Raw genomic sequence first — 27,880 nt, 5'->3', positions numbered from 1 at the left:
TGAAAGAATAAAAACAATTAAATTGTAATGGATTTAAGTTGACGATTGTATTATATACAATCTATTTAGGATATATCTAATGTAGGAATTAAAAATGTAGATAGACACTATTCAATTTCCCTTAGTATGTGTATGAGAGTTGTGATGAGACCCTTCGGACTTCCTCGTACGAGTTCGGTTCTTGATGTAAATCGCATTGCCAGAATTCAGTCAAAATTGTATCTCCGAGAAAACAAGACGTGTCGATCTCAAGTCGCATTGTATAAATTATTTCATCAAGTTTAATTAAAGTCTAATTATATATTTTAAATAAAAGCAGTAAAGTTATTTTATTACCTGGAGAATCAATAAATATAAATAAAATACTACAAATTTGGGGGCTCGTCCGGGATCGACAAAAAAGACGAAATAAAGGAAGATATAAAATTAACGACGACATTTTGACTCAAACAAACTAATTTCCAAGACGAGATATCAGCTTAAAAAAAAGGAATCATTCATATTTGAGGAGTGAAGCAACGGATGATTTTGCCAAAGACGAGGAAAAAAACACGACGAGTGATCAACATCAATTTTGACGGATCCAACGGCGATAAAGGCAAGGAAAATCATGGTTTTTCACGATTCTGTAAGACGGACATTTTCAATTTGAACGAAGCTGAGAACATTAAAGACGAGGAACGACGTTGAACGAAGGAAGACAGAAGTAACAACGTACGAGGTAGAAGGTCATTTTAACTACAACGACGGTAAATAAAACAGAATATTGTAAGTAGACGAATTTTCAAATATTGTGTATATAAAGAGAAAATTTTAAAAGTATTTTTAATTTCGAAATAAGACGGATTATGATGAAATATAATTATCAGACGAGAAAATAAAATAATATTAGGTATATTTTCAAGTATTGTATACACGGAGAAATTTTTAAAAGCGATTTTTATTTTAAAATAAGACGTATTGTAATGAAAAATAAATTGTCAGACGATAAATAAGAGAATTTTTAAACATATTATAAGAATAGCGAATTTTTAAATTGTTGATGTGACATTGCTTGAAAATGAACAAATTAGCTCAAATCGAATCGATAAAAAATCGAATAAAGACGGCATCGCGTAAATCAATTTTAGCTTTGTACAGATTAATATTTGAAGAAGAAGGCGATCGAAAAAATAGAAGCAAGTTGCGCGAATTTTCTGGCTTTGATTTTGATGAGGAATCAGACGAGTATCGAGATAAAGTTGAATATGCTGCGAGATTTCCTGTAGGAGATTTAATTTCAATCTGTATAATATTAGGTTTAGATTATGCTAATGATAAAGAGACTCTCAGACGAAATATTGTGCACAGTTTGATTGACATAAATTCGTTAGTACCAGTGATTGACGAAACTGACAATACAGAAAATGACGATAGCGAATTTGAATCTTTGAATGGTGGTGGTGACGGACGGTATAGTGAAGACGAAGACAACAAAGAGGTACAGACAGAGAAGGCTGGTAGCGCTTCTCAACGACGAGTCGAAAATAAAGTTCAATTTACTGTCGGGTTCAGAGATGTCGAAGAGACAATTAGAGATTTTAAAGGTGACGATGATTATTCAATAGAACGGTGGGTCGCGGACTTTGAGGACGCTGCTAGCCTTTTCGGTTGGTCCGATTTGCAAAAAATTATATTTGCTAAAAAAACGTTGAAAGGCATAGCTAAATTATTTGTTCAAAGCGAAAGTGGATTAAATAAATGGAGTAAACTAAAAAATGCACTTATGGAGGAATTTTCAACAAAAGTTACAAGTGCACAGTTGCACAAAATGTTATCGGAAAATAAAATGAAAGAATCTGATAACGTTTACGAATATTTTTTGCGCGTAAGAGAAATGGCATCTCGAGGAAATATTGAAATTGAAGCTATTTATGAGTACGTAATTAATGGGATTAGTGATAGTGCAAGCAATAAAGCTATACTTTACGGTGCAAAATCTATTAGCGAATTTAAAGAAAAGTTGAAATTTTATGATAAAATTCGGGATAAGAGTAGTAAGAAAAATCAGTCTACGTTCAAGGACAAAAATAGTAAACATGACAGCTCAGACAAAATGACAAAGACGACTAAAGGATTTGATGGTAGTAGTAGTAGATGTTTTAATTGTGGTATGAAAGGTCACATGTCTAAAGAATGCAGAAATAAAAAATTTGGAACTAAATGTTTTAAGTGCAATAATTTTGGTCATGTAGCTGCAAATTGTAAAAATGGAAAAAATGTTGAAAATTCTGAAGTAAGTGTAACTTGTGTCAATGTAGTTGAGAATTCAACGCCTTGTAAAAATATATGTATCGATAATATTAAATTTGACGCGTTAATAGATACAGGAAGTCCTATTTGTTTAATAAAAGAAAAAATTTATAATAAATTGTCGAATGTCGAATTAAAAAATATTATGAAACCAATAACTGGTTTCGGAAAGGGACAATCTATTACTAAAGGATGTTTTTATTCAAGAGTTGAAATAGACGGTTATGAATATTGGTTGGATTTTTATGTGGTATCCAACGATGCTATGAGCTATGATGCTATAATAGGACGCGATATAATGAACCAAGCCGAATTAAATTTTAGTAAAGATGGTGTCGAAATTAATAAAATTTGGAACGCTGAATTCATAGCATCGATGGACTTGCCACAGGATATTGTTGTAGCAATTGATGAAATTTCTGATAAAAATATGAAAGATCGAGTCAGAAATTTGGTTAACTCTTATAAGCCGAATAAAACAAAATCCACGGGAATAGAAATGATCATTTCTTTAAAAGATAATAAAGTCGTATACTCGAAGCCTCGTAGACTGTCCTTTTTCGAACAAAAAGTTGTTGATGAAAAGGTACGTGAGTGGCTGAGTACTGGTATTATAAGATTGAGTTCGTCAGAGTATGCTAGCCCGGTTCTGATTAGATTAAAGAAAGATGGAACTTATAGATTGTGCATTGATTTTAGACTATTAAATGTTAAAGTAGATAAAGATCGTTATCCGATACCTGTAATAGAGGAGCAAATAGATAAGTTGCAGAGTGCTAGAATTTTTAGTACTCTTGATTTAAAGAATGGATTTTTTCATGTAAATGTAAACGAAGCAAGTAGAAAATATTTATCTTTTGTAACAACTAATGGTCAATATGAGTTCCTTAAAGTCCCATTTGGGTTTTGCAATTCGCCGCCAGTTTTTCAACGATTTGTTAATCATATTTTCAGAGAGATGGTGAACCAGAAAATTGTTGTTGTCTATTTCGACGATGTAATCATATTGGCTGAAAATCTGGAAGAAGCATTCGAGAGACTGAAAGCTGTACTTGAACTTTGCAGTAGCTATGGGTTAGAAATAAATTTTAAAAAATGCAAATTTATGAGGGAAAGGGTCGAGTATTTGGGTCAAGTCGTGGAAAATGGAACGGTGTCGCCAACAGAGGACAAGGTGCGTGCAGTGGTCAACTATCCGGAACCAAAATCCTTGAAGGAAGTCCAGAGTTTCCTGGGTTTCAGTGGCTACTTCCGAAAGTTTATCCAGTCGTACTCAATGATTGCTAGACCGTTGAGTGATCTTCTAAGGAAGGATCAAAAATTTCATTTTGGAGAAAATGAAAGAAACTCATTTGCAGAGCTGAAGGCAGCATTGACGTCTAGTCCGGTTCTCAAAATCTTTGATCGAGATCTGGTGACAGAATTGCATACTGATGCCAGCAAGGACGGAATTGGAGCAGTGTTGCTTCAAAAACAACCTACAGACGGCAAGTTGCATCCAGTGCATTATATGAGTCGAAAGACAACTTCAGCAGAGCGAAATCGTCACAGTTACGAGTTAGAGGCAAAGGCAGTAGTGGAAGCTGCAAAGAAATTCAGGTCGTATTTGTTAGGAAAGGAGTTCAAGGTCGTGACCGATTGTTTGGCGTTCAATCAGACACTCAAGAAGAAAGAGATTTCTCCAAAGGTGTGGAGATGGGTTGAGGATCTTCAGGAATTCAATTTTACTATCGAGCACAGAGCAGGTACCAAGATGAATCACGTCGATGCGCTGAGCAGACATACAGTGCTCACAATTGAGGTTGATGACATCACGGCGAGGATTTCGAAGCTGCAGGATGAAGATGATGAACTTAAGTTGATCAAGCAGTCCGTTCAAGAGAAAGCTGACGAAAAGTATAGTCTGCGCGGTGGATTACTCTACAAGATGATCGATGGCCTTGATGCTCTTGTGGTTCCATCAGCGTTGGAAAATGACGTCATAAGAAGTGTACACGAAAAAGGACACATTTCTTCACAGAGAACTCAGGATGCAATTAAACAGGAATACTTTATTCCGCAGTTGAAATCCAAGGTCAACAAGTTTGTATCGAATTGTGTCAGATGTATCATTGGGAGTCGAAAAGAAGGGAAAAAGGAAGGGTTCCTGCATCCCCTTCACAAACCGGATGTTCCACTGCATACTTACCACATGGATCATCTGGGACCACTACAGTCGACTTCCAAAAGGTACAATCACGTGCTAGTGATTGTTGATAGCTTCTCGAAGTTCGTTTGGATTTATCCCACTCGTTCTACGACAACGGATGAAGTCATCGAGAGATTAAATAGGCAGAAGAGTGTATTTGGAAATCCAGGATGCATCATCACTGATCGTGGCACAGCATTCACGTCGGATCACTTTCAGTCATATTGCAATGACGAAAACATCACGCATGCCAAAATCACGACGGGACTTGCAAGATCGAATGGACAAGTTGAAAGGATCAACAGATCCATTATTCCAATACTCACGAAGCTGTCAGCTGATGATCCCAGTAAATGGTATAAACACGTGGAAAAGTTGCAATATTCGATGAATTCGACTTACCAGAGGAGTATTGCAACCACCCCTTTTGAATTACTCACTGGAGTAAAAATGAGATGTAAAGAGGATGAGCATCTCAAGGACATTATTGAGCAGCAATTGAAGGACCAGTTTGTCGAAGATCGTGAGGAACAACGAGTTGCAGCCAAGGAGCAGATACTAAAAACTCAACAAGAGAATCAACGAACTTATAATTTGCGAAGACGAGATCCATCGAAGTATAAGGTGGGCGACTTGGTAGCAATCAAGAGAACGCAGATGGTACCAGGGAAAAAATTGAAAGCAAAGTATCTAGGACCTTATAGAATTTCCAGGGTTAAGGGAAATGATACTTACGATGTCGAGCGAGTAGTAAATGGGGAAGGACCGCAGAAAACTAGTTCTTGCGCGGAATTCATTAAATCATGGGTAAATTGAAAAACAGCTTTCATTCGAGACGAATGCTAATTTCAGGTTGGCCGAGTTGTAGGAATTAAAAATGTAGATAGACACTATTCAATTTCCCTTAGTATGTGTATGAGAGTTGTGATGAGACCCTTCGGACTTCCTCGTACGAGTTCGGTTCTTGATGTAAATCGCATTGCCAGAATTCAGTCAAAATTGTATCTCCGAGAAAACAAGACGTGTCGATCTCAAGTCGCATTGTATAAATTATTTCATCAAGTTTAATTAAAGTCTAATTATATATTTTAAATAAAAGCAGTAAAGTTATTTTATTACCTGGAGAATCAATAAATATAAATAAAATACTACACTAATAACGGAATTAAGAGGCTTTCCCGGTGAGAGGAGGAGAATTTTCGCGAAAGCGGTGCGGCGTACTGGTTGGACAATGACCTTAAGGTGAGATCGCAGGTGCACGACGACTATTGAAACCCGGATGTAAGCCTTTCGAACCTGACGATGCGAAAGAGTCTCCACGCTGATGATGATTAACGTCACGGCCTAGCAAAATTTTATCTCAAAATAAAGTCATCATCATTCCTAATATCATCAGAGAAAATATTCGTCATCCTATATATATCAATTTTTTAATGTCCTTGATCATACTACCGCCAACTTAACCTAAAAGTCTCAATTATCTTTCAAATAGGATATAATCTTATGATATCCTAAAATAAATCAAAGCTGTTAAAAATCATGATTTTTCTTTAAAAAATTCTATTAAAAAAATCATTCTTTTTTTTTTATTTCAATCAGATTTTTTTTATTTAAATCAAATCTTTTCTAAAGCTTGGTTTTTAGTGATGATAATAAAAAATTAATTTTATAACAGAAACGACAAAGAATAGGTATTTTTATTTTTCTTAAAAAAATGTTAAACCGAACATGTTAGAAATAAATGACTAACTTCTGTTTAATTAACAGTATTTATATTTACCTAATAAATTTTGGTCTTCTTATAAGTTTTTCAATTTTTGAATTCAAAACTTTAAACAAGAGTACTAAATAGAAGGATAAGGATTTAAATTTCCAACAATTTAAACTATTAAAAGATGCATTTGAATAAAAATTACAATTTTCTGTAAATAAGAAATATCTTTAAAAATTCTGAGTTACTCAAATCGTTTCTTATTGATAGAAAAATATAATTTTTATTCAAATGCAACTGTTAATTGTTTAAAATGTTAAAATATTAATATTCTTTGTCTTTAAATCGAATTTAAAATCTATTAATTTATCTTTTTCATATAAAATTCGAAATCTTGACATTCGACTAACTTTTGTTATTAAACTCAAGTTATCAATGTTTCCATTGACGCAAAAAGTTAAACGTTTTTTTTAAGATCAAGAAGGAAATAATTTTTGATAAAAAGAACTTAATTATTTTCGTTACATCGGGGTTACCATAAAAATTTAATTTTTTTTCCCGGCCTTTCCCTGATTTCTAGACAAAATTTGGACTTTTTTCCTGACACTAAAGAATATTCTGATTTATAGGGTAATGTCACATTGAGTGGACCGCCTGAGCTTTTAAGTTATCTGACAGCGGAAACGTGAAATAAATAAAACGAATAGCAGCACCGCACCTAAAAACCGTAAGAAATTATGTTCCGCGATAATCATATACGTTATCGTTTGATGTAACGCATTTTTAAGATCACAAACCAAAAAAGAAGTCGCTCTTACAATGAGTAAAGTGATTCGGAAGTGTAAAAGTAGTGTAAAATTTAAGTTTAAAAAGGTAACTTATTTTTTTCCTACTACTTTGGACATTGAAATTGATTGTCTTAGTTTCATTAAGTGATAATTTTGACTCAAAAAAAAAAAAATTTTGTATCTGCCATAAAAAGTTGCATGTCACCATGAGTGGACTGCCTGTTTTTTTTATATTTTTAATGTCAGTTTACCATTTTTATGGAAATAAATTGACAATAAATTGGTTTGAAACTATGTTTTATGTTCTTTATTAATTTTTTTGTGATTTTGATGTGATATGTGCCAAAATTATTAAAAATGACCGGTCTCGCGACAACTTGTATTTTTAATTAATGACGACTTCCTGACATAATAAACTGTTTAAACTCTTAAGTTGGTGTTCTATTTATTGTGTTTAATCACAAAGAGTATATTTTAACCCCTTTTACACTTGGAATAGAAACCTCCAATTAATTTGCTGTCATAAAGAATTATTTAGAAAAAAAACTTAGGTGGTCCACTCAAGGTGACATTACCCTACTCTAAAAATAATTAGATACTCAACTAAATGTTCTATTACATTTTATCATTTAAATTCATTAATAATTTTCTAGAATATTTAACTAAAATTCTTCCTTAAATCAATTATAATTAATAATTTTTCAATACCTAAGTTTTTTTTAAATTTTCAAACTCTTTTGTTTACAATTCAATTTTAAGAAATTTCGATTATTCAGAAATTCTTCAATTACATATATATATTAGAAAATAGAAACTTCAAATAAATTCAAAAAGAAATTCAATTAAACTTTTTTAGAAAAATGTGAAAAGTATGAAAATTTCAGATTTTGAAGGATTTGGATTTGCAACCTTCTCAAAATTCAATTACATATTTAAATGTACAAAATAAATTCTTTTATTGAATAATTAAATATTTCTCAAAATTGAATTCTCATACACAATTTTTTCAACAAATTTTTAAATAACTGAATTCTGTCGAAGAATTTAAATCAAATTCTCAAAAATAATTCCATTTTTCAAGGAATTCGATTAAAATTGTAATAAAAATAATTAAAATTCTGCGATGAATTTTATTATTTATAAAAATAATTAAATTCCAGCAAAGAATTTTATTATTTTTGAATATAAGAATTTTTTGCCAAAAATTTTAATCAGATTTTTGTAAATAATTAAATTTTTGAGAAGAATATTGTTAAAATTTAGAAAAGTAATTTAATTCTTTCGAACAATATTATTATTTTTGAAAATAATTGTATTCCTCAAAAGAATTTTATTATTTTGTCAAATAATTGAATTTCTGCAAAGAATATTATTACAATATAATTGAATTTTTAGGAAGAATTTTTTTTGCTTTTTTAAAAAAAATTGAATTATTGAAAATAAATTTATAAAAAATTTGTAAATAAATTTCATTATTTATGAAAATAACCAAATGTTTGCCTAGAATTTTATTAACATTTTTTTAAATAATTGTATTGTTTTGGAAATTTTTATTAAAGTAGTAGATAATGAAAATATTTTAATGGAGAAAAATTTTTGAAAATAATTGAAATTTTGCCAAGAATTTTATTAAAATTTTTGAAAATAATTAAATTTTGTCGAATATTTTTATTTATTAGGCTAATAATTAAATTCTTGCCAAGAATTTACTAAAAAATGTTTAAATAATTGGATTTTTTCGAAGAATTTTATTATTTATAAAGATAATTGAATTCTGGTCTTGATTTGTATTAAAATCTTTGAAAATAATTGAATTTGTGTAAAGAATTTTATTAAACTTTTTGAAAATAATTGAATTTCGAGAAAGAATTTTGAAGATTTTTATTTATGTTGATAATAATAATTGAATTCTTGACAAAAATTTACTAAAAATTGTTTAAATAATTGTATTCTTGCAAAGAATTTGTTTATTTATGAAAGTAATTAAATTCTTGATAATTGAATTTTATTAAAAACTTTTTGAAAATAATTCAAATCTTTGCAAGAATTTTATTAAAATTTTTCAAAACAATTCAATTCTTTCGAAAAATTTTATTATAATTTTTATAAAATAATTGAATTTTGACGAAAAATTATATAAAAATTGATTTGAAAATAATTGAATTTCCAGGAAGAACTTTGTTATTTATAAATTCTTATAAAGAATGTTATTACAATTTTTGAAAATAATTAAATTATTAAGAGAAATTTTATTAAAATGGTATTGAAAATAATTGGATTCATGAAAAGAATTTTATTATTTTTAAAAATAATTTAATTTTTGCAGTGGATTTTTTTAATTTTGCAAATAATTGAATTTTTGCGGAGCATTTTGTTATTTATGAAGGTAATTTAACTTTATTAAAATCTTTGAAAATAATTGGATTTTTGTGGAGAATTTTATTACAATTTTAAATAATAATTGCATTTCAATCTGATAATAATAATCAATCAATAATCTGAATTATTAAAATTTTTCAAAAATAGAAGTTATGTAAAATTTTTAATTAAATTAATTTTAAATGGAAATTTTTTTAAAATTTAAATTGAAACCTTTTAAAGTTTATCTATATATTTATGAAAATAGTATAAACGGAACTAAAAAACGGAAACTTTTAAAAAACGGAACTTTTAAAATTGAATTAATTTTGAAATATTTAAGTAAAATCATTCATTCTTGAAGAATTAAGTTATTTAAAAAGAAATTATTGTCAGAAGTCGAAAAAATTGAAGTTTTTTTTATTAGAATTTGTGGTAACTTGTTAGTAACTTTAGTTTCAATTTTTGTTCCGATTCTTTCAGATTCTTTGTTGAATTCTTTCTTAAGTCAAAGTAGATTAAAAAAGCTAAATTTCTAAAGTAAAAATGTGATTTAAATCAAGATTAAAATGGAAACATGTCTTTGATTTAAATCTTAACAGTCCTGAAATAAGACATTTGTTTCTCTTTTCCAAGACAATATAACAAATGGAAAAACGAAGAAAAGAAGAAAACGAAGGAAGAGCTTAAAATCTATTTGGAATTTAATATTTTGCGTTTCGCTTCGGTCTTCTGAAATGGCATTTATGGTTTTCCTTGACGCTTATTTACTCTTTATTCTTTATTGGAAGGAGAGAAAAGAAAAGGAATATATAGTCTTACCTGTTGAATGGCTTGATGTAAAGGAATGCCGCGTTCGCGGAGGGTTTCTTCAGTAAGAGTTGGAGCATGTTCTAATGCAGCTTCACTCACAACACCACTACTTCCGGCAACAGCCGGATTTTCACTTCCCGAACCATTTGTCGTCGTTTCGTCCATCACCATTGGTCGAACAATATATTGCTGTCTGTCCATCACCTGAAAACATTAAAATTATTAGTTATAATTCCAAAACATAATTCGAAAAGTAATTAAAATAATCAAAATTTAAATAATAGGTCCCTGAAATTATTATCAAAAACAATTATTTTGCGAAGCCGAAAAGAATCAATTTTTTATTTATAATTTCAGGTTTAAAAAGTGCACACCAAAGATCTCGAAATTCTTGTTAATTTTAATCAGGGTTGCCACAAATATTTAATTTTATTTTTCCCTGACTTTTCCCTCATTTCCAGACAAAATTTTCACTTTTTCCCTGACGCTAAAGAATATTCTGATTCACTCTAAAAATTATTAGATACTCAAAAAAATGTTTGATTCAATTTATTTACAAATTTCTTCAAAAGTAAAATTATTCAAAAACATCAATAACTTTTTTTTAAATAAATATTTATTGATTATTATTTTTACATAGGAATTAAAATTCTTCAAAAGAATCAAATTCAAACCTTTTTAAAATTCAACAAATTACAAGAATATTTTGTTATAAAACACGAAGACGTCGATCACTCCGAGTCAAAGACTCGAAGTGATCGCCTTCTTCATGTTTTGTAATAATTTAAATTACAATAAAATTTTTCATAAAAAATTTAATTATTTACAAAAATCTTAATAAAATCCTTTTCGCAAGAATTCAATATTATTTTTAAAAGTAGTAAAATTTCTCAAAAAAAATTCCATTATTTGAAAAAAATGTAATATGAAGTTCGTTGCAAGAATTTAACTATTTTTATAAATAATAAATCGATTATTCGGGAATTCATTTTTAAATCAATTTTTATTAGAAAATTCTAGAAGAATTCAATTATTTAAATTAAAAAATAAATAATTTATTGAATAATTGAATATTTGTTGAAATTGAATTCTCATAAAGAAAATTATATTAACAAATTTTTAAATAATTGAATTCTTTTGACAAATTTCAATCAAATTTTTAAGAATAATTACATTTTTCGAGGAATTCGATTAAAATATTGTATCAAAAATAATTAAAATCCTGCGATGAGTTTTATTTTTTATGAAAATAATAAAACTTTTTCCCAAGAATTTTATTAAAATTTTTACTAAAATAATTGAATTTCGTAGAAGAATTTTATTATTTATAAAGATACTTGAAATTTTGACAAGAATTTTTTTTTTAATTTTTAATTTAATTTTAATTTAATTTTATTTAATTTTATTTATTATTTTAATTGTAATTTTTAATTTTTAATTTTATGCAATTTCGTATTTTAAATAATTGAATTCCTGTGAAAATATTATTACTTATGAAAATAATTGAATTATTTCGAAGAAATTTATTAAAAATTTTTAAAATAATTGAATTCCTGTGAAATTTGGACAAGAATTTTATTAAAATTTTTTTAAATAATTGAATTTCGATGAAGAATTTTATTATTTATGTTGATAAATGAATTCTTGTCTTGAATTTTATTAAAATATTTGAATATAACTGAATTGTTTTAAAGAGTTTTATTAAAACTTTTGAAAATAATAAAATTTTGACGGTGCATTTTGAAGATTTTTATTTATAAAGATAATAATTGAATTCTTGACAAGAATTTACTAAAAATTGTTTAAATAATTGAATTTTTGCGAAGAATTTTATTATTTATGAAGATAATTGAATTCTTGTCTTGAATATTTTTATTTACAAAGATTATTGAATTCTTGTCTTGAATTTTATTAAAATCTTTGAAAATAATTTAATTTTTTTCAAGAGTTTTATCAAATTTTTTGAAAATAATTGAATTATGACGAAGAATTATGAAGATTTTTATTTATAATGATAATAATTGAATTCTTGACAAGAATTTACTAAAAATTGTTAAAATAATTGAATTTTTGCGAAGAATTTTATTATTTGTATTGATAATTGAATTTTTGTGAAGAATTTGATCAAGATTTTTGAAAATAATTGTATTTCAGGGAAGAATTTTATTATTTATAAAAATAATTGAAATTTTGATAAGAATTTAAAAAAAATTTTTAATCATAAGTAAATTTCTGCGAAGAATTTTATTACTTTTGAAAATAATTGAATTTCTGGAATCATTTGTAACTTTTCCAAAATTTAATTTTTCAAAAGAATTTTTAACTAAAATTCTTCTATTAATCTAGTATTTAGGAAAATAAAATAAAATTGTAAAAATTATTCATTAAATAATTTATAAGTACCTAATAATTTTAAGATAGTCCTTCCAGAATGAAGTTATTTAAAAAGAAATTATTGTCAGAAATAGAAAAAATTGAAGGTTTTGTATTAAAATTCGTGGTACTTAATTTCATAGTTTACGAGGCAAACAAAAAAAAACATCAAAATTCAGAATTTTCTCAGGAATTTTAAAATTTCAATTTTTTCCAGTACTTTTAATAAAAATCCCTGACTTTTCTCTGATTTTCCTGACCAATTTTACCTTCACTGACTTTTCCCTGAATACCCTGACTTTCCTGACCTGTGGCAACCCTGTTAATATTCTATTACTAAAAAATGATAATCCACATCAAAAGAAAATATTTGATTTATCTCGACCGTTTTTTTTTCTTCAAGAGCCGAAGAGAAATTATTCAGAATGACAAATCACTTATACGAGAGCCGAATTCGTATTTCCTGCTCTTATATACAAACGAGAAACAATTTAAATCTAGAGGTAAATTTTTAAACCGCAGTGTATAATTTTATACATGCTACAACACGAATGTTTTCTTTTTTCAAAGGAGAATCGAAATCCGCTCATTATTTTGTACAAAAAACAAAAACTTCTTCATATCTAGTATATCGACGAAAAAAATGATCAAATCATCATCATCATCATCATCAGCAGCAGCGAATGAAACTGAAAATATTTGATGTGCGCTAAAATACAGTGCAATGAGAGTTGCGGTAAAAATACGATAACAGAAACTGTAACCGGTTTTAGTATCGTACATACCAAGCTTAAGGAATAAGTAATGAGGCGATAAGAACGTAAATGCTTAACGTGAGAGAAAGGTTGACTGTAACTGCGAGATAGAGGAAGTGAGAACCTCTGAAGCAGGTTACTCCTGTAATTATACATCCCGCGTCTCAAGACTTCTAGCGTGCTCCTAAAAATGCATATTCATAGGCGCACACGTATATCAAGCAATCAAAAACATTTTCTATAATTCTCAAATCATTTTCACAGGGTTGCCACAAAACTTCATTTCGCTTTTCCTTCATTTCCAGATTAAATTTTCACTTTTTCCCTGACCCTAAAGAATATTCCGATTCACTCTAAAAGATTTCTATTACATTTATTTACACGTCGATGAAATTCTCAACGTTTATGATCAACAGTTGAAAGAAGAAAAAAACATTTTTCATGACAAAAACAATGGAACGTTTATATTATTTATAATGTGATAAATAATATATTCTCTTAATTTGAATCAGTTAAAAAACATGGTTTTAACACTGACAATCAGCAGTGACTGACTTTTTGCTTCTGAATCAGTTTAAAATAACAGAAAAATTATCCACAAAACACCAAAACTTTTCTAAATATGTATTAAAGTTTTGCTTGCATACTTCGAAAAATTTACTTGCAAAGTTTAGTTAAAATTGTGTAAAGATTTAAATTTCTCACTCCAATAAATGTTTATCGTCAAATTTTCTTAAAAATATAGCTTGAAAGTTTCCTAAACATTTGAATTACATATTTTCGACTATACTTTCGTGAAAATTTAAGTTAAATTTTCAAGAAAGTTTTGCGCTAAACATTTATTGAAGTGGGATATTTAAATCTTTACACAATTTTCACTAAACTTTGCATTTAAATATTTCGAAGCTTGCGAGTAAATCTTTAATAAATTTTTAGGAAAGTTTCGGTGCTATGTAGGTAGTTAAACGTGACTAATTGAATCAATCCAAAAAAATTGCATTGAAACATCAGTTATTTTTAACTAATTGTCAGAAAAAAATATTGCTATTTGAATTAGTGACTGACTTTTTGCATTATCCTTATTAATAAAATCAGACTTTTGTCTGTACATTGCATAGAATTCAAAATTTCTATTATATTCCTTCTTTTTACACTCTAAGGAATGCGAAAATACTATTAAGAAAATTATGTGTGTATGTGTATATGTGTGTATGTGTGTATGTGTGTATGTGTGTATGTATGTCCGCAAATTTTCGACCGCGTATCACGGAAAAACGGTTCGATCGTTTGAAGTGAAACTTGGCAGTCTTTTAGGCATTAGCCTAACTTAAAATCCTAGCGATAGTAGATTAAAAAATATTAATATGGACGAAAGTTATGCCATTTTTTCAAAAATTCGAAAATTCGAAATTTTTAGTTTTTTCATATACTTTAGTGAATTGTACTTAAACTTGGTACAGGGTTAATTTTAGTGTTTCTTATTAAGATTTAATCGTCAGAATAATAAAATTTTGAATAACAAATAAAAAGTGTTAGATTTAAATATTGAAAAATTAAAAAATTAAAAGTTTAAAAATTGAAATTTTTTGTAATTAATTTTTATACGGTTGTATTTCTTAGGTCAACAATAAAAATTTGTTGTTGAAATCATAAGTTTACTTTCTTAAAAAAATTCTATTAGGTCAGAATATTAACAATATCCATATAATTAATATGAGACTTTTGTCAGTATATTGCACAGAATTCAAAATTGCTATTATATTATATTAATTAATGATCAAAAAATGAAAAACTCAAATTTCATTCTGATGACTAAATTGTAATAAAAAATACTAAAATTAACCCTGTATCAAATTTAAGTAAAATTGATGACAATAATTATTTCAAAAGATTAATTTTGAATTTTAAAAATTTTGATAATATATAGCACTAGCTGTCGTACCCGTCTTCGACGGGTTTTAGTTTCTACCAATACATTTAACAATGTTTCTACCAATCTGGAAAATCAAAAATACCCGGGAATTTAATTTCACCGGAAAATTAATAATTAGTAACCATTAGCTATTTCGGTAGTATAATTATACTATTTGAATAGTCTCCACCCTTTAGCAAAAAATCAAAAATTATCAAAAATTCGAGAAACCGAATTTCTTAAAATTTAACATTTTTTTCTTCTCTTTTATATCATTAAGCTTCATTATTTTTGTACTCTTCAAAAATACTTTACTTATATTCAATAGTCTCCACCCTTTGGTAAAAAATCTAAAATTATGGAAAATTAGCAAAAATTCAAAAAACGGAATTTCTTAAAATTCAACATTTTTTCTTCTCTTTTATGGCTTTTGGCTTCGTTATTTTTGGGCTCTTCAAAAATACTTAACCTAATTTGTTATCTCCACCCTTTGGTAAAAAATCTAAAATTATGGAAAAATAGCAAAAATTCAAAAAACCGAATTTCTTAAAATTTAACATTTTTTCTTCTTTTTTATGGCATTTAGCTTAATTATTTTTGTTTAATGTAGCAAATTTCTTACTTTACATACTGATCTTTAAATAAAAAACTTTAATAACTTTTCCTGAAAAGCTTGCTTAAAGATTAAAAATCACTATTTTCTTAGAAAAAAGTTGATCTAAAAAAACGAAAAAAAATTTCAAAATACGTCTTTTTTAAAAATTTTATTGTAGAAATGGGTTTTATTTATCTGAAAAAGTTAGCTAATGATAGTTTTGCATTTATTTTACAAAAGATAAAAAATTTGCATTTTTTTGATTTTTCGAATTTTTTGGAAAAATGTCATAACTTTCGTTCAAGTTAATATTTTTTAATCGGATAAGGCTATGATTGTAAGTTACGTTAATACCTAATAGTAATATATTATCTTATTTAAAAGTTTTTATTTCGATCTAATAAAAATTTATTTCGTTTAAATAATTTTATTTAGTTAAATCAAATAAATCTTAATTGGATTAATTAAATAAATACTTGACTCTAATAAATGAATTTATTTAACACAAATTATTTCTAAATTTTATATTTTTTTATGGATTGCTTCTAAACTTTCTATAGTTGAGTATTACATGTTATTTATTAACATTTTAGCATAATTTTGCCAAAAATAATACTTTGTAACTAAAATGGAAATATAAAAATATTTTTAAAAAATCGAAAATTTCTAAATTTTACATTTTTCAATGGATAGCTTTTAAACTTTATATAATTGAATATTACATATTATTTAGTCACATTTTAGCATAATTTTTCAAAAATACTTTCTTATAACGAAGATGTAAGTATAAAAATGTTTTGAATATCAAAAAATTGAAAAAATTATCTTGATACCAATTGCTATGAAGCTTAATTCAATAGTATTTGTGGGCTCTCTGATTTAACTTTTAGAGATATCTTGATCAATGTAAAGACAAAAGTTAAACACGGTGTTTATTTTGGTTAAAAACATTTTCCGGCTTTGTCCAAATTTTTCCTGGTTTATTCGACGGGTGTTTTTTAATAATACATTTAACAGGGTGTCTACCAACCAGAACAGACGTAAAATATCAGGGAATTTAATGTAACCGAGAAAAACTGGATCTACTTGCTATACAATTAGTTCGAATTAGACTGTACTATAACTCAAAAAACTGGAGGAAATTTTAGATTTATTTTAATACATTATATTGATTGAAGTACTACAAATTGAGAAATATTGTTTTCTGCATTTGAATTAGTTAAAAATAACTAATTTGATAATAAAAAGTCGGTCACTGTTTCAAATGGTATTATTTTCCTAATGAAATAGACAATGGTAACTAATTATTATTTTTTCCCTGTCAAATCAAATTCCCGGCTATTTTCCGGTTTTCTAGGTTGGTAGATACACTGTTAAGTGCATTATCAGAAACTACAACCCGTCGAAGACGGGTACGACAGCTAGTATAATATATAATGTCCAATGTATAAAATTTACAGTGAAATTTACGTGTGTGACGTGACGTAGGGGGAGGGAGGGGTTAAAAATGGTCAAAAATCGCGTGACGTATTATGTGTACGGCCCCTAACTTTATTTTTAAATAAATATTTAATCATTATTATTTTTCCATAGGAATTAAGATTTTCAAAAATTTCAAATTGAAAACCTTTCGAAATTCAACGACTTATAAGAATATTATTATAAAACATGAAAATGTTTTTTTAACAATTAAAGACGACTATTTAATTCATTTCTATTAAAAATGATTATTTTATACTATAAGCTCATTGTTACTGTGCCTTCTTCAAAATTATTTTTATCATTTCCATTAAATTATTATTTTCTACAATAATTCACAACTAAAATTCTTCTTTAAATCAATTATTTTTAATAACTTTTCAAGAAGTTTTTTGAGAATTTTCAAATTTATTTGTTTACAATTCAATTTAATGAAATTTCGATTATTCGAAAATTCTTGAATTAAATACATTTTAAAAAATAAAAACATCAAATAATTTTTAAAAAATTTAATTAATCATTTTCATAAAAAATAATTCTATATAGAATTGTAAGATAAAAGTATGAAAAATTCATATTTTCAAAGATTTTAATTTGAAACCTTTTCAAAATTCAATTATCTCTAAAAATTCAAGCTATAATAATTATTATCAATAATTATCTAAACTTTTAACTGAAATTCATTTTTAAATCAATTTTTATTAGAAAATTCTATTAAAATTCAATTATTTAAATACAAAAATAATTCAAATCTTTTGACGAAATTTTAATAAAATTTTTAAGAATAATTAAATTTTTCGAGGAATTCAATTAAAATTGTATTGAATAATTGAAATCCTGCAAAGAATTTTATTATTCATGAAAACAATTGAATTCCTGAAGAGAATGTTTATAATTTAGGAAAATAATTGAATCCCTATCAAAAATTTTATTATTTATAAAAATAATTGAATTAATGCGAATAGAAATTTATAAAACATTTGTAAAATTTTTAAAAAGGGTTCTTTGAGAATTTTTAAATCCGTTTGTCTAGAATTCAATTTAAAGAGCCTTCGATTCTTCGAAAATTCTTCTATTAAATATAGGTATATTAGAAAGTAAAAACTTCAAATAATTTCCAAAAAAAATTCTATTAAACTTTTTTAAAAAAATTAATTGTTTAGGATTGTTTGCTACAAGTATGAAAAATTGATATTTTCAAATATTTTAATTTGAAACCTTTTTAAAATTCAATTATTTAAATATACAAAAATAAATTATTTTATTGAATAATTGAATGTTTCTCAAAATTGAATTGTCATAAAGAATTTTATTAACAAATTTTTAAATAACTGTATTCTTTCAAAGAATTTTAATAAAATTTTTAAGAATATAGTTAGATTTTTCGAGGAATTCGATTAAAATTGAATTAAAAATAATTGAAAATCTGCGATGAGTTTTATTATTTATGAAAATAATTGAATTCCTAAAAAGAATTTTTTTATTTATGAAAATAATATTAAATTCCTAAACAGAATTTTATTATTTATGAAAATAATGGAATTATTACTAATAAATTTACAAAGAGTTTTTAAATAATTAAATTCCTGCTAAATTTTAATTATTTATGAAAAAAATTAAATGTTTGCGTAGAATTTTATCAAAATTTTTCTTAAATAATTGAATTCTTTTGACGAATTTTAATAAAATTTTTAAAAATAATTACATTTTTTGAGGAATTTGATTAAAATTGTATTAAAAATAATTGAAATACTGCAATGAGTTCTATTATTTCTGATAATAATTGAATTATTGAGAAGAGACTTATAAAAAATTTGTAAATATTTAAATTCCTGTGAAATTTTTATTGTTTATGAAAATATTTAAATATTTGAGGAGAACTTTATTAAAAAATTTTTTTAAATAATTTAATTCTTTTGGAAAATTTTATTAAAACAGTATACCTAGATATTAAAAATCATTGAATTGAGGAAAATTTTTGAAAATAATTGAAATTTTGCCAAGAAATTTATTGAAATTATTTTTGAAAGTACCTAATTTAATTTCGGAGAAGAATTTGATTATTTTTAAAAATAATGGAAATTTTAACGAGAATTTTTAAAAAATCTTGAACATAGGTTAAAAAAAATTAAATTTGTTTTAGTTTTTTAAATATACGTATTAAAAAATTTCTAAAATTTTTAAGATCAAGAAGCAAATAATTTTTGATAAAAAGAACTTAATTATTATTTTCATTATATTATAAACAGATTTTCAATCCAATTAAACGTCGGTAACTTTAGTTTCATTTTTTGTTCCGATTCTTTCAGATTCTTTGTTGGATTCTTCCTTAAGTCAGAATTGAAATTAAAAAACCTATTTTTAAGTAAAAATTTAATTTAAATCATGATTAAAATAGATTCAAATCATAACAGCTCCCAAATAAAATTTTCTTTTGCACTTATTCTGAACAAGTACGAATAAGAAAAGAACACTTTGGGAGTATATTTAAAAACTCGATTTCCATTTAAAATAAAAAAAAACTTGCCCTCCTTTCTATTGAATAATTTCGCAAAAATAAAGAATAAACAATAAACACAGTTAATAAAATAAAAGAATAAAATTGAAATACTGTTTGGTTCTGAATATTACATAGTGGAATACAGGAAACGATACATATAGAAATGTAATCTGTTCCACAACTGTGCTATACCTACTGAAGCATGTAAGGAATGCCGTTTTACAGGCGCAGACGTTCTTCTCAATGAATCAGAAAACCAGGGGCCTTATTGCACATGAAAGATTCTATAATCATATACATACTGTATTACACAAATTCCACAATAATAATACCAATTATTATTATATCAAAACGTTTTTTCTTTTATATACAGAAGTTCAATAAAATTCACCAATATATGTTAGGTAATTTTTTACACGCTTCGTGAACATTATGCAACTTAACTTGAAACGTATAGGGGAAGATAAGGTGCAAGAGATAAGGAACAATTTACGATGAAAAAATGAAAAATATAAGAGAAGACCCAATTTTTTAATATGATGGAGGAAAGTAGCTTTTATAATTTTTACATTTAGGAAATATGCGCCTTGAGGAAGAGGAAATTAAAGTAACGCTTCGTCAGTAGCTCTATAAAGGCAGGGTAATAACTTTATTTATCATAATTTCAGTATATTTCTTCTAAGTGAATATTAAATAAATAAGGAGCTTTCTTACTTTCATGCTCTCTAGTCTCTGCTCTCGAAACACGTTTTTAAAGAAATTTTTGTGCTCTTTTTCAGGGTTGCAACAAAAATTGAATTTTCTTCTTCAACGACTTTTCCCTGATTTACAGACAAAATTTTGACTCTTTCCTATTAGACCCTAAAGATAATATTCTGATTCACTCTAAAAATTATTGGAAACTCAAAAATACGTTCTATTATATTTATTTAAGAATTTGTATAATTGTAAAATAATTCAGAAACATCAATAACTTCTTTTTTAAATAAATATTTAATCTTGATTCTTTTTCCGTAGAAATTAAAATTCTTCAAAACATTCAAATTCAAACCTTTTTGAAATTAAACAACTTTCAAGAATATTATTATAAAACATGAAGATTTTGATTTGAAACCTTTTCAGAATTCTATTATTTCTAAAAATTCACGCTATTATGCTTTTAATATTCAATTATTATTTAAAATTTTAACAGCAATTTATTTTTAAATCAATTTATATTAGAAAATTCAACGAGAATTCAGAATTGTTAGTTCAAAATGTATGAAAATAAAAATTCAAATTTTCAAAGATTTTAATTTGAAACCTTTACAAAATTCAATTTTTTCTAAAAACTCACGCTAAAATTATTATCAATAATTGTCTAAACTTTTAACTGAAATTCATTTTTAAATCAATTTTTATTAGAAAATTCTACGAAAATTATTTATATACAAAAATAAATAATTTATTGAATGTTTTATAAAATTGAATTCTCATAAAGAATTCTATCAACAAATTTTTAAATAATAAATTGAATTTTCTCGACGAATTTTAATAACATTTTTAAGAATAAATAAAAAAAAATATATATAATAAATAAAAAAATATATATAATAAAAATAAAAATAAAATATATAAAATATATATAAAAATAAATTTTTCTGTAAAATATTTATTATTTTAGAAAATAATTGAATATTCGTGTAGAAATTTGTCAAAATTGTTTTTAAATAATTGAATTCTTCTGGGAAATTTTATTAAGATAAATAACAGATATACAAATTATTGAATTAAAAATATTTTTAAAAATAATTGAATATTGCAACGAATTTTATTAAAATGAAATAAAATGTTTGACAGTTTTTTTAGATCTTTTGAAAATAATTGAATATTTTTTTGCGAAGAATTTTATTAATTTGGAATATAATTGAATTCTTGTGATGAATATTGTTATTTATGAAAATAATTGATTTCCACAGAATAATTTTATTATTTATGAAAGTAATTAAATCCCTAAAAGGATTTTTAAAATTTAAGAAAATAATTGGATTTTAGAACTTGCGAAAATAATTGAATTTTTTGTGATGAATAACTATTTATGAAAATAATTGAATTTTGCAATGAATTTTATTAAAATTTCTAAAAGTAAATGAATTTTTATAAAGATAATTGAAATGTTGACGACAATTTTTTTTAGATTTTTTGAAAATCATTGAATTTCTGTAAAGAATTTTATTAATTTTGAAATTAATTGAATTCCTGGCAAATTTTTACTTTTTTAGGAAATAATTGAATGTTCGTGTAGAATATTATCAAAAATTTTTGTTTAATAATTGAATTCCTGTGAAATTTTTACTTTTTTTGATAATAATTGAATGTTCGTGTGAAATATTATCAAAATTTTTGTTTAATAATTGAATTCCTGGCAAATTTTTACTTTTTTAGGAAATAATTGAATGTTCGTGTAGAATATTATCAAAAATTTTTGTTTAATAATTGAATTCCTGTGAAATTTTTACTTTTTTTTGATAATAATTGAATGTTCGTGTAAAATATTATCAAAATTTTTGTTTAATAATTAAATTCTTTTGCGAAATACTATTGAAATAGTAGATTATTGAAAATCATTGAATTAAAAAAAATTGAAAATAATTGAAATTTTGCCATGATGTTTATTAAATTTTTTGAAGATAATTGAATTTTATTACTTTTGAAAATTTATTGAATTTTTTGTGATGAATACTATTTATGAAAATAATTGAATTTTGCAATGAATTTTATGAAAATTTCTTAAAGTAATTGAATTTTCAGAATAATAATTGAAATGTTGACAATTTTTTTAGATTTTTTGAAAACAATTGAATTTCTGGAAAGAATTTTATTAATTTTGAAAAATAATTGAATTCTTGTGATGAATATTGTTATTCATGAAAATAATTGAATTTTACAATGAATTTTATTAAAAATCCTGAATGTAATTGAATTTGGGCAAACAATTTTGCTACATATTTACAAAGATAATGGAAATGTTGATGGGAATTTTTAAAAAAAAATTTGAAAATAATTGAATCTCTGGAAAGAGTTTTAATATTTATTAAAATAGTTAAATTCTTTCAAAAAATTGCATTAAAATTTTTCAAAAAAAATACTTCATTAAATGTTGTATAAGTAATAACTTTATGTCAGTTCTTCAATAGAATGAAGTTATTTAAAAAGAAATTATTGTCAGAAATAGAAAAAATTGAAGGTTTTGTTTAGAATTCGTGGTAATTTCATAGTTTAGGAGACAAACAAAAAGACGCACAAAAATTTAGAATTTTCTTATAAATTCTAAACATTTAATTTTTTCCAGTACTTTTAGTAAAAATCCCTGACTTTTCCCCGACCTGTGGCAATCCTGTTTTTGGTTCATAAACAAATTCCTAAATTTATCGTCGACTCTGAGCGCCATCAACAAACCGGAAAGAATCAAACAATTTTTGGTTAAGTGTAAAAAAGGATTCTTAAGTCTTTATTACACAACGAAAATAATAATTAGGAAAAGATGGTTTTAGTTTTAGAAAATTAAACAGAAACTTTTAATTAAAAATAATACAAACACAATTTTAAAGTTCTTTGCTTCTTATAGGAGAGAATTCTTTCATCTTTAGTTCGCGTCACATATTTCACTATAAAAAAAGTATATCTCTTCTACCATAAAAATTAGTAAAACGCTTACTATTTAATAGGTAAACGAATCCGCACTCTCTAATTACTAGAAAACTACTAATTCAGAATTAGAGAGTAATAAAAACAAAGTACTAAAGTTCATAATAAATTAAACTATTAACGTTTCTAATAAGAAAAAATTGTTAATTCACTAAGAAAAAGTCTTATATTTATATCTAGATGCATATTCAAATCCTTTTTTAATGAATCAAAAGAAAAAGAAACTGAAAAAAAGCATTTCCGATTAAATCCATTGATTTTTATTTATTTGATCTTGAAATGAAATGCAAACTATATAGCAATAAATAAGAATCAGGTTAGTGCTTTGAAAGTGATGGTATAGCTTCCTTATATATCGAGGATGCATATTTAAAATACATCCGTGAATACAATGCAGGTCATCCACAGGGTCTTGGATATGTTGTTTGTCTATACAGGAGAACGTAAATTCAAGTATAATAATGTATATGTATATATATCTATATGAAAAAGAAGGGGAAAATGGTGAAAGGTGCTCCATCGATTTCCCCATCAATGAGGATTTCCCTTTGACTCTGATTCATGGTCTAATGTCCATTCCTTTATAAATACATGTATACACACTCAAAAGCCGATTAATAGCGAAATTACATTTACAAGTAAGAGATAAGATTACGACAAATTGTCATCTGTTTTTTAAATCCTCAAAAATTTCATTCTCCAAATTGATGTATCTAAATGCCGACGCACTATACAATAGAATCCACCAAATTCCATAAGCGTGAGAGTTTCCCTTTTACATTTATATAATTACATATAGGAAGGGTGCGATTATAATCACATTCAAGTTATTTAAAAGTATAATTATGTTGGGGGTTCCTGAATTTTGACAGGTTTGGCTATGGCCACAAAAATTTCATTTTATTTTCCCCTGATTTCCAGACAGAATTCCCTGACCCTAAAGAATATTTTTATTTTACTCTAAAAATAATTGTATATACACAAAAAAATGTATGTAATACATACATTCACAGTTTTTCTAAGGATATCAAATTGAGACAAAAAAATGCATCAAAATGTTCCTTCGCAACACTTTTGATACGTTTTTTTTGTCTCAATTTGATATCCTTAGAAAAAGTGCAGACTTCGCAACCGATAAAATTAATTTTAAAACAGTAGCTTTCAACTAAAAAAGTAGTAAAAAAAAGTAGCTATCGAAAAATTAAACGTCAATTGACAACCAAAAAAAACTGGTTTTAGACACTTCACAACACTGACAAAAATTCCATTCCTTATTTTATTTTCCTGACTTTTTCCTATCAGGGTGTTTACTATTTTCGTTCAACAAAATTCCTGACATTATCCTAATTTTTACCGGTTTTTTCTTCTCATCAAATTTAAATTTATTTGATTTCAAACATAAATAAATTTACAAATAACTTCCAAAATTTTATTAAAGTTTTTATGAATAATTACATTTTTTTTGACGAGTTTCTTTAAATTTTTTGAAAATAATGTTTCTTTTAAATAATTTTAATTAAAAAATTGGAAAATAATTAAATTAAACAAACAAATTTTCAATTTTTTAAAATAATCTGGTCTGTTCATAATTATAATTGAAAATTTGATTATTTTAATTTTATTAAAATGTATTGATACTAATTGAATTTCTGCAAAGAATTTTATTATTTATAAAAGTAATTGAATTCTTCCAAAGAATGTTATTATTTATGAAAATAATTAAATGTTTGGGTAGAATTTTATTAAAATTTTTGAAAATAATGGAATTGTGGAGAACAATTTAATTATTTATAAAAATAATTGAAATTTTGAGGAGAATTTAAAAAAATTTTAAACATAATTGAATTTCTGCGAAGAATTTTATTACTTTTCAAAATAATTGAATTGTTTTTTAGAATTTTATGGAAATAATTGAATTCTTGTAAAGAATTTTTTTTAAAAATAATATTAAAAAAAATTTAGTAAATCTGAAGAATTTTGCTATATATTTATGGAAATAATTGAATTCTTGAAAAGAATTTTTTTTACATTTTATAGAAATAATTGAATTCTTCCGAAGAATTTTAATAAAATTTTGAAGAATAATAACATTTTTCGAGGAATTCGATTAAAATTGTATTGAAAATAATTCAAATTCTGCTATGAGTTTTAGTTTTTATGAAAATAATTGAATATATTGCGAAGAAATTTTTGTTCTTCATGAAAAGAATTGAATTCTTACGAAGATTTTTACAAACAATTTTTTAAGTAATTGAATTCTGTTTGGAAATTTTATTATGAAAATGATAGATATTGAAAATCATTAAATTGCAAAAAGTTCTTAAAAATAATTAAATTTACAAATAATTCTATTAAAATTTTTGACAATAATTGAATGTCTGTGTGGTATTTTATTAAATTTTTTTAAAATAATTGAATTCCTAAAAAGCATTTTATTATTTATGAAAATAATTGAGTTCTTGCAAACGATTTTATTAGAATTTTTTGAAATAATTTAATTTCCTACAAAAAATTTATTACTTTTAAAAATAATAATTGAATTCTTCTGATGAATATTGTTATTTTTGAAAATAATTGAATTTTGCAAAGAATTTTATTAAAATGCCTCAAAATAATTGAATTTTCGGGAATAATTTTGTTATTTTTTAAAATAATTGAATTCTTTCGAAGAATTATTTAGGAAAATAATTGAATTTTGCTATAAGGATTTTATTAAAATGCTTTAAAATAATTAAATTTTTGGGAATAATTTTGTTATTTATCAACATAATTGTATTCTTTCGAAGAATTATTAAGGAAAATAATTGAATTCTTAGGAAGAATTCTAATCTAATCTAATCTTCCAAAGAATTTTCAAAGAACATTTTTTTAAATAATTGATTTTTTCGAGGAATTGAAATATAAATTTTTAAGAATAATTACATTTTTCTAGCAATTCCTGTAAAATTGTATTAAAAATAATTGAAAACCTGCGATGAATTCTATTAAAACTTTCCAAAAATAATTGAATTCCTGAGAAGAATTTTATTATTTATGAAAATAATTGATTTATTGCGAAAAATTGTATTAATATGTTTAAAAAGAATTGAATTATTGTGAAAAATTTTCTTATTTTTGCAAATAATTGAATTCTTCATAAGATTTTTATAAACATTGCTTTAAATAATTCATTTTTTCGAAATATAATAAATATTATGAAATTTTGATTTTAAATAATTGAATTATTGTGGAAAATTTTATTTATGAAAATAATTTAATTTTGGCTGATTGTTATAATTTTTTTTTAAATAATTGAATTCTTTTGCGAAATTTGATGAAAATAATTAAATTTCGAATGTTTTTTGAAAATAATGGAATCGTTTTAAAGAATTTGATTATAATTATATTTATCTTTTTGATTTCTAGTATTAGCGAATTTAAAGTAGTGGAAATTCTTAAAAAACAAAAATAGTAGCTTTTAGTGCGGATTCGTTTACAAACTTAAAACGTCATTTAACTGCAGTTTTCCGTTGATGAACGGCAGAAACAACTAAATTTTGGTTGAATCACTTATATTAAATAAATGCATTGCTAAAATATACTATCCCTCTCTTCATAAATTTATGATAATTGATTTACTTTATGATAGTACTATCAACATTTTTCTTTCCTATTGAATTGTAAATGTCGAGAGAGAATTATATTTACATATTTGGTAAAAGGTCAAAAAATTGCATAAAAAATTAACAGACTTTAACGAAACGTTTTTAATGAAACGAACCCAGGTTTCTTTCTGTGAATGCAACATCCAAAAAATTTTACAAGTATAGTTACTTTATTTTCGATAAATATTTATGTATCTTTTTTCACATAACATTTTAAAGTTCCATATAAATTATAAAAGAATACAATGTTTTGAAGTCGTTTTCATAAAGAATTATAATCAACAAAATTTTAAATAATTGAATTCTTTCGACGAATTTTAATAACAGTTTTAAGAATAATGACATTTTTCGAGGAATTCGATTCAAATTGTATTAAAAATAATTGAATCTCTAAAAAATTTTATTATTTACAAATTTTTATTATTGCTAAGAAATTTAAAAAAAATTTGTAAATAATTGAATTCTTGTGAAATTTTTATTATGTATGCCACAGAAAAAACAATAATCTAATTTTAATAATCTCCTACTTAAATAGGAGCCAAGAATATTCCTTACTTAAATTAAGTGGGAAATATTCTTACAACATGAATATCAATCTTATTGTAAGAATATTTCCTACTTAATTTAAGTGGGGAATATTCTTGGCTCGTTTTTAAGTAGGAGCTTCTTAAAATTAGATTATCGTTTTTTCTGTGTGGAAATATTTAAATGTTTGCGTAGAATTTTATCAATTTTTTTTAAATAATGTAATTCTGTTGGAAATTATTGACAGAAATAGAAAAAAT

At 24.9% G+C, this 27,880-nt stretch overlaps 1 protein-coding gene across 2 annotated transcripts in view; it reads right to left on the bottom strand.

The window, feature by feature from the left end:
- The window catches only part of LOC122511686 (RNA-binding protein fusilli-like), a 111,295-nt gene that overhangs the window by 63,387 nt on the left and 20,028 nt on the right, over positions 1 to 27,880 (bottom strand). For both annotated transcript variants that reach the window (XM_043627096.1, XM_043627102.1), the window contains one exon: positions 10,160 to 10,354. In XM_043627096.1, coding sequence (XP_043483031.1) covers positions 10,160 to 10,354 — 195 coding nt within the window. The remainder of the gene's footprint in view (positions 1 to 10,159; positions 10,355 to 27,880) is intronic.

This window comes from Leptopilina heterotoma, unplaced genomic scaffold (genome assembly GCF_015476425.1).
Source record: "Leptopilina heterotoma isolate Lh14 unplaced genomic scaffold, ASM1547642v1 Lhet_121, whole genome shotgun sequence".
Classification (NCBI taxonomy): Eukaryota; Metazoa; Arthropoda; class Insecta; order Hymenoptera; family Figitidae; genus Leptopilina; species Leptopilina heterotoma.
Note: the sequence above shows the minus strand (reverse complement) of the source record. Positions and strands in the feature narration are given on the sequence as shown.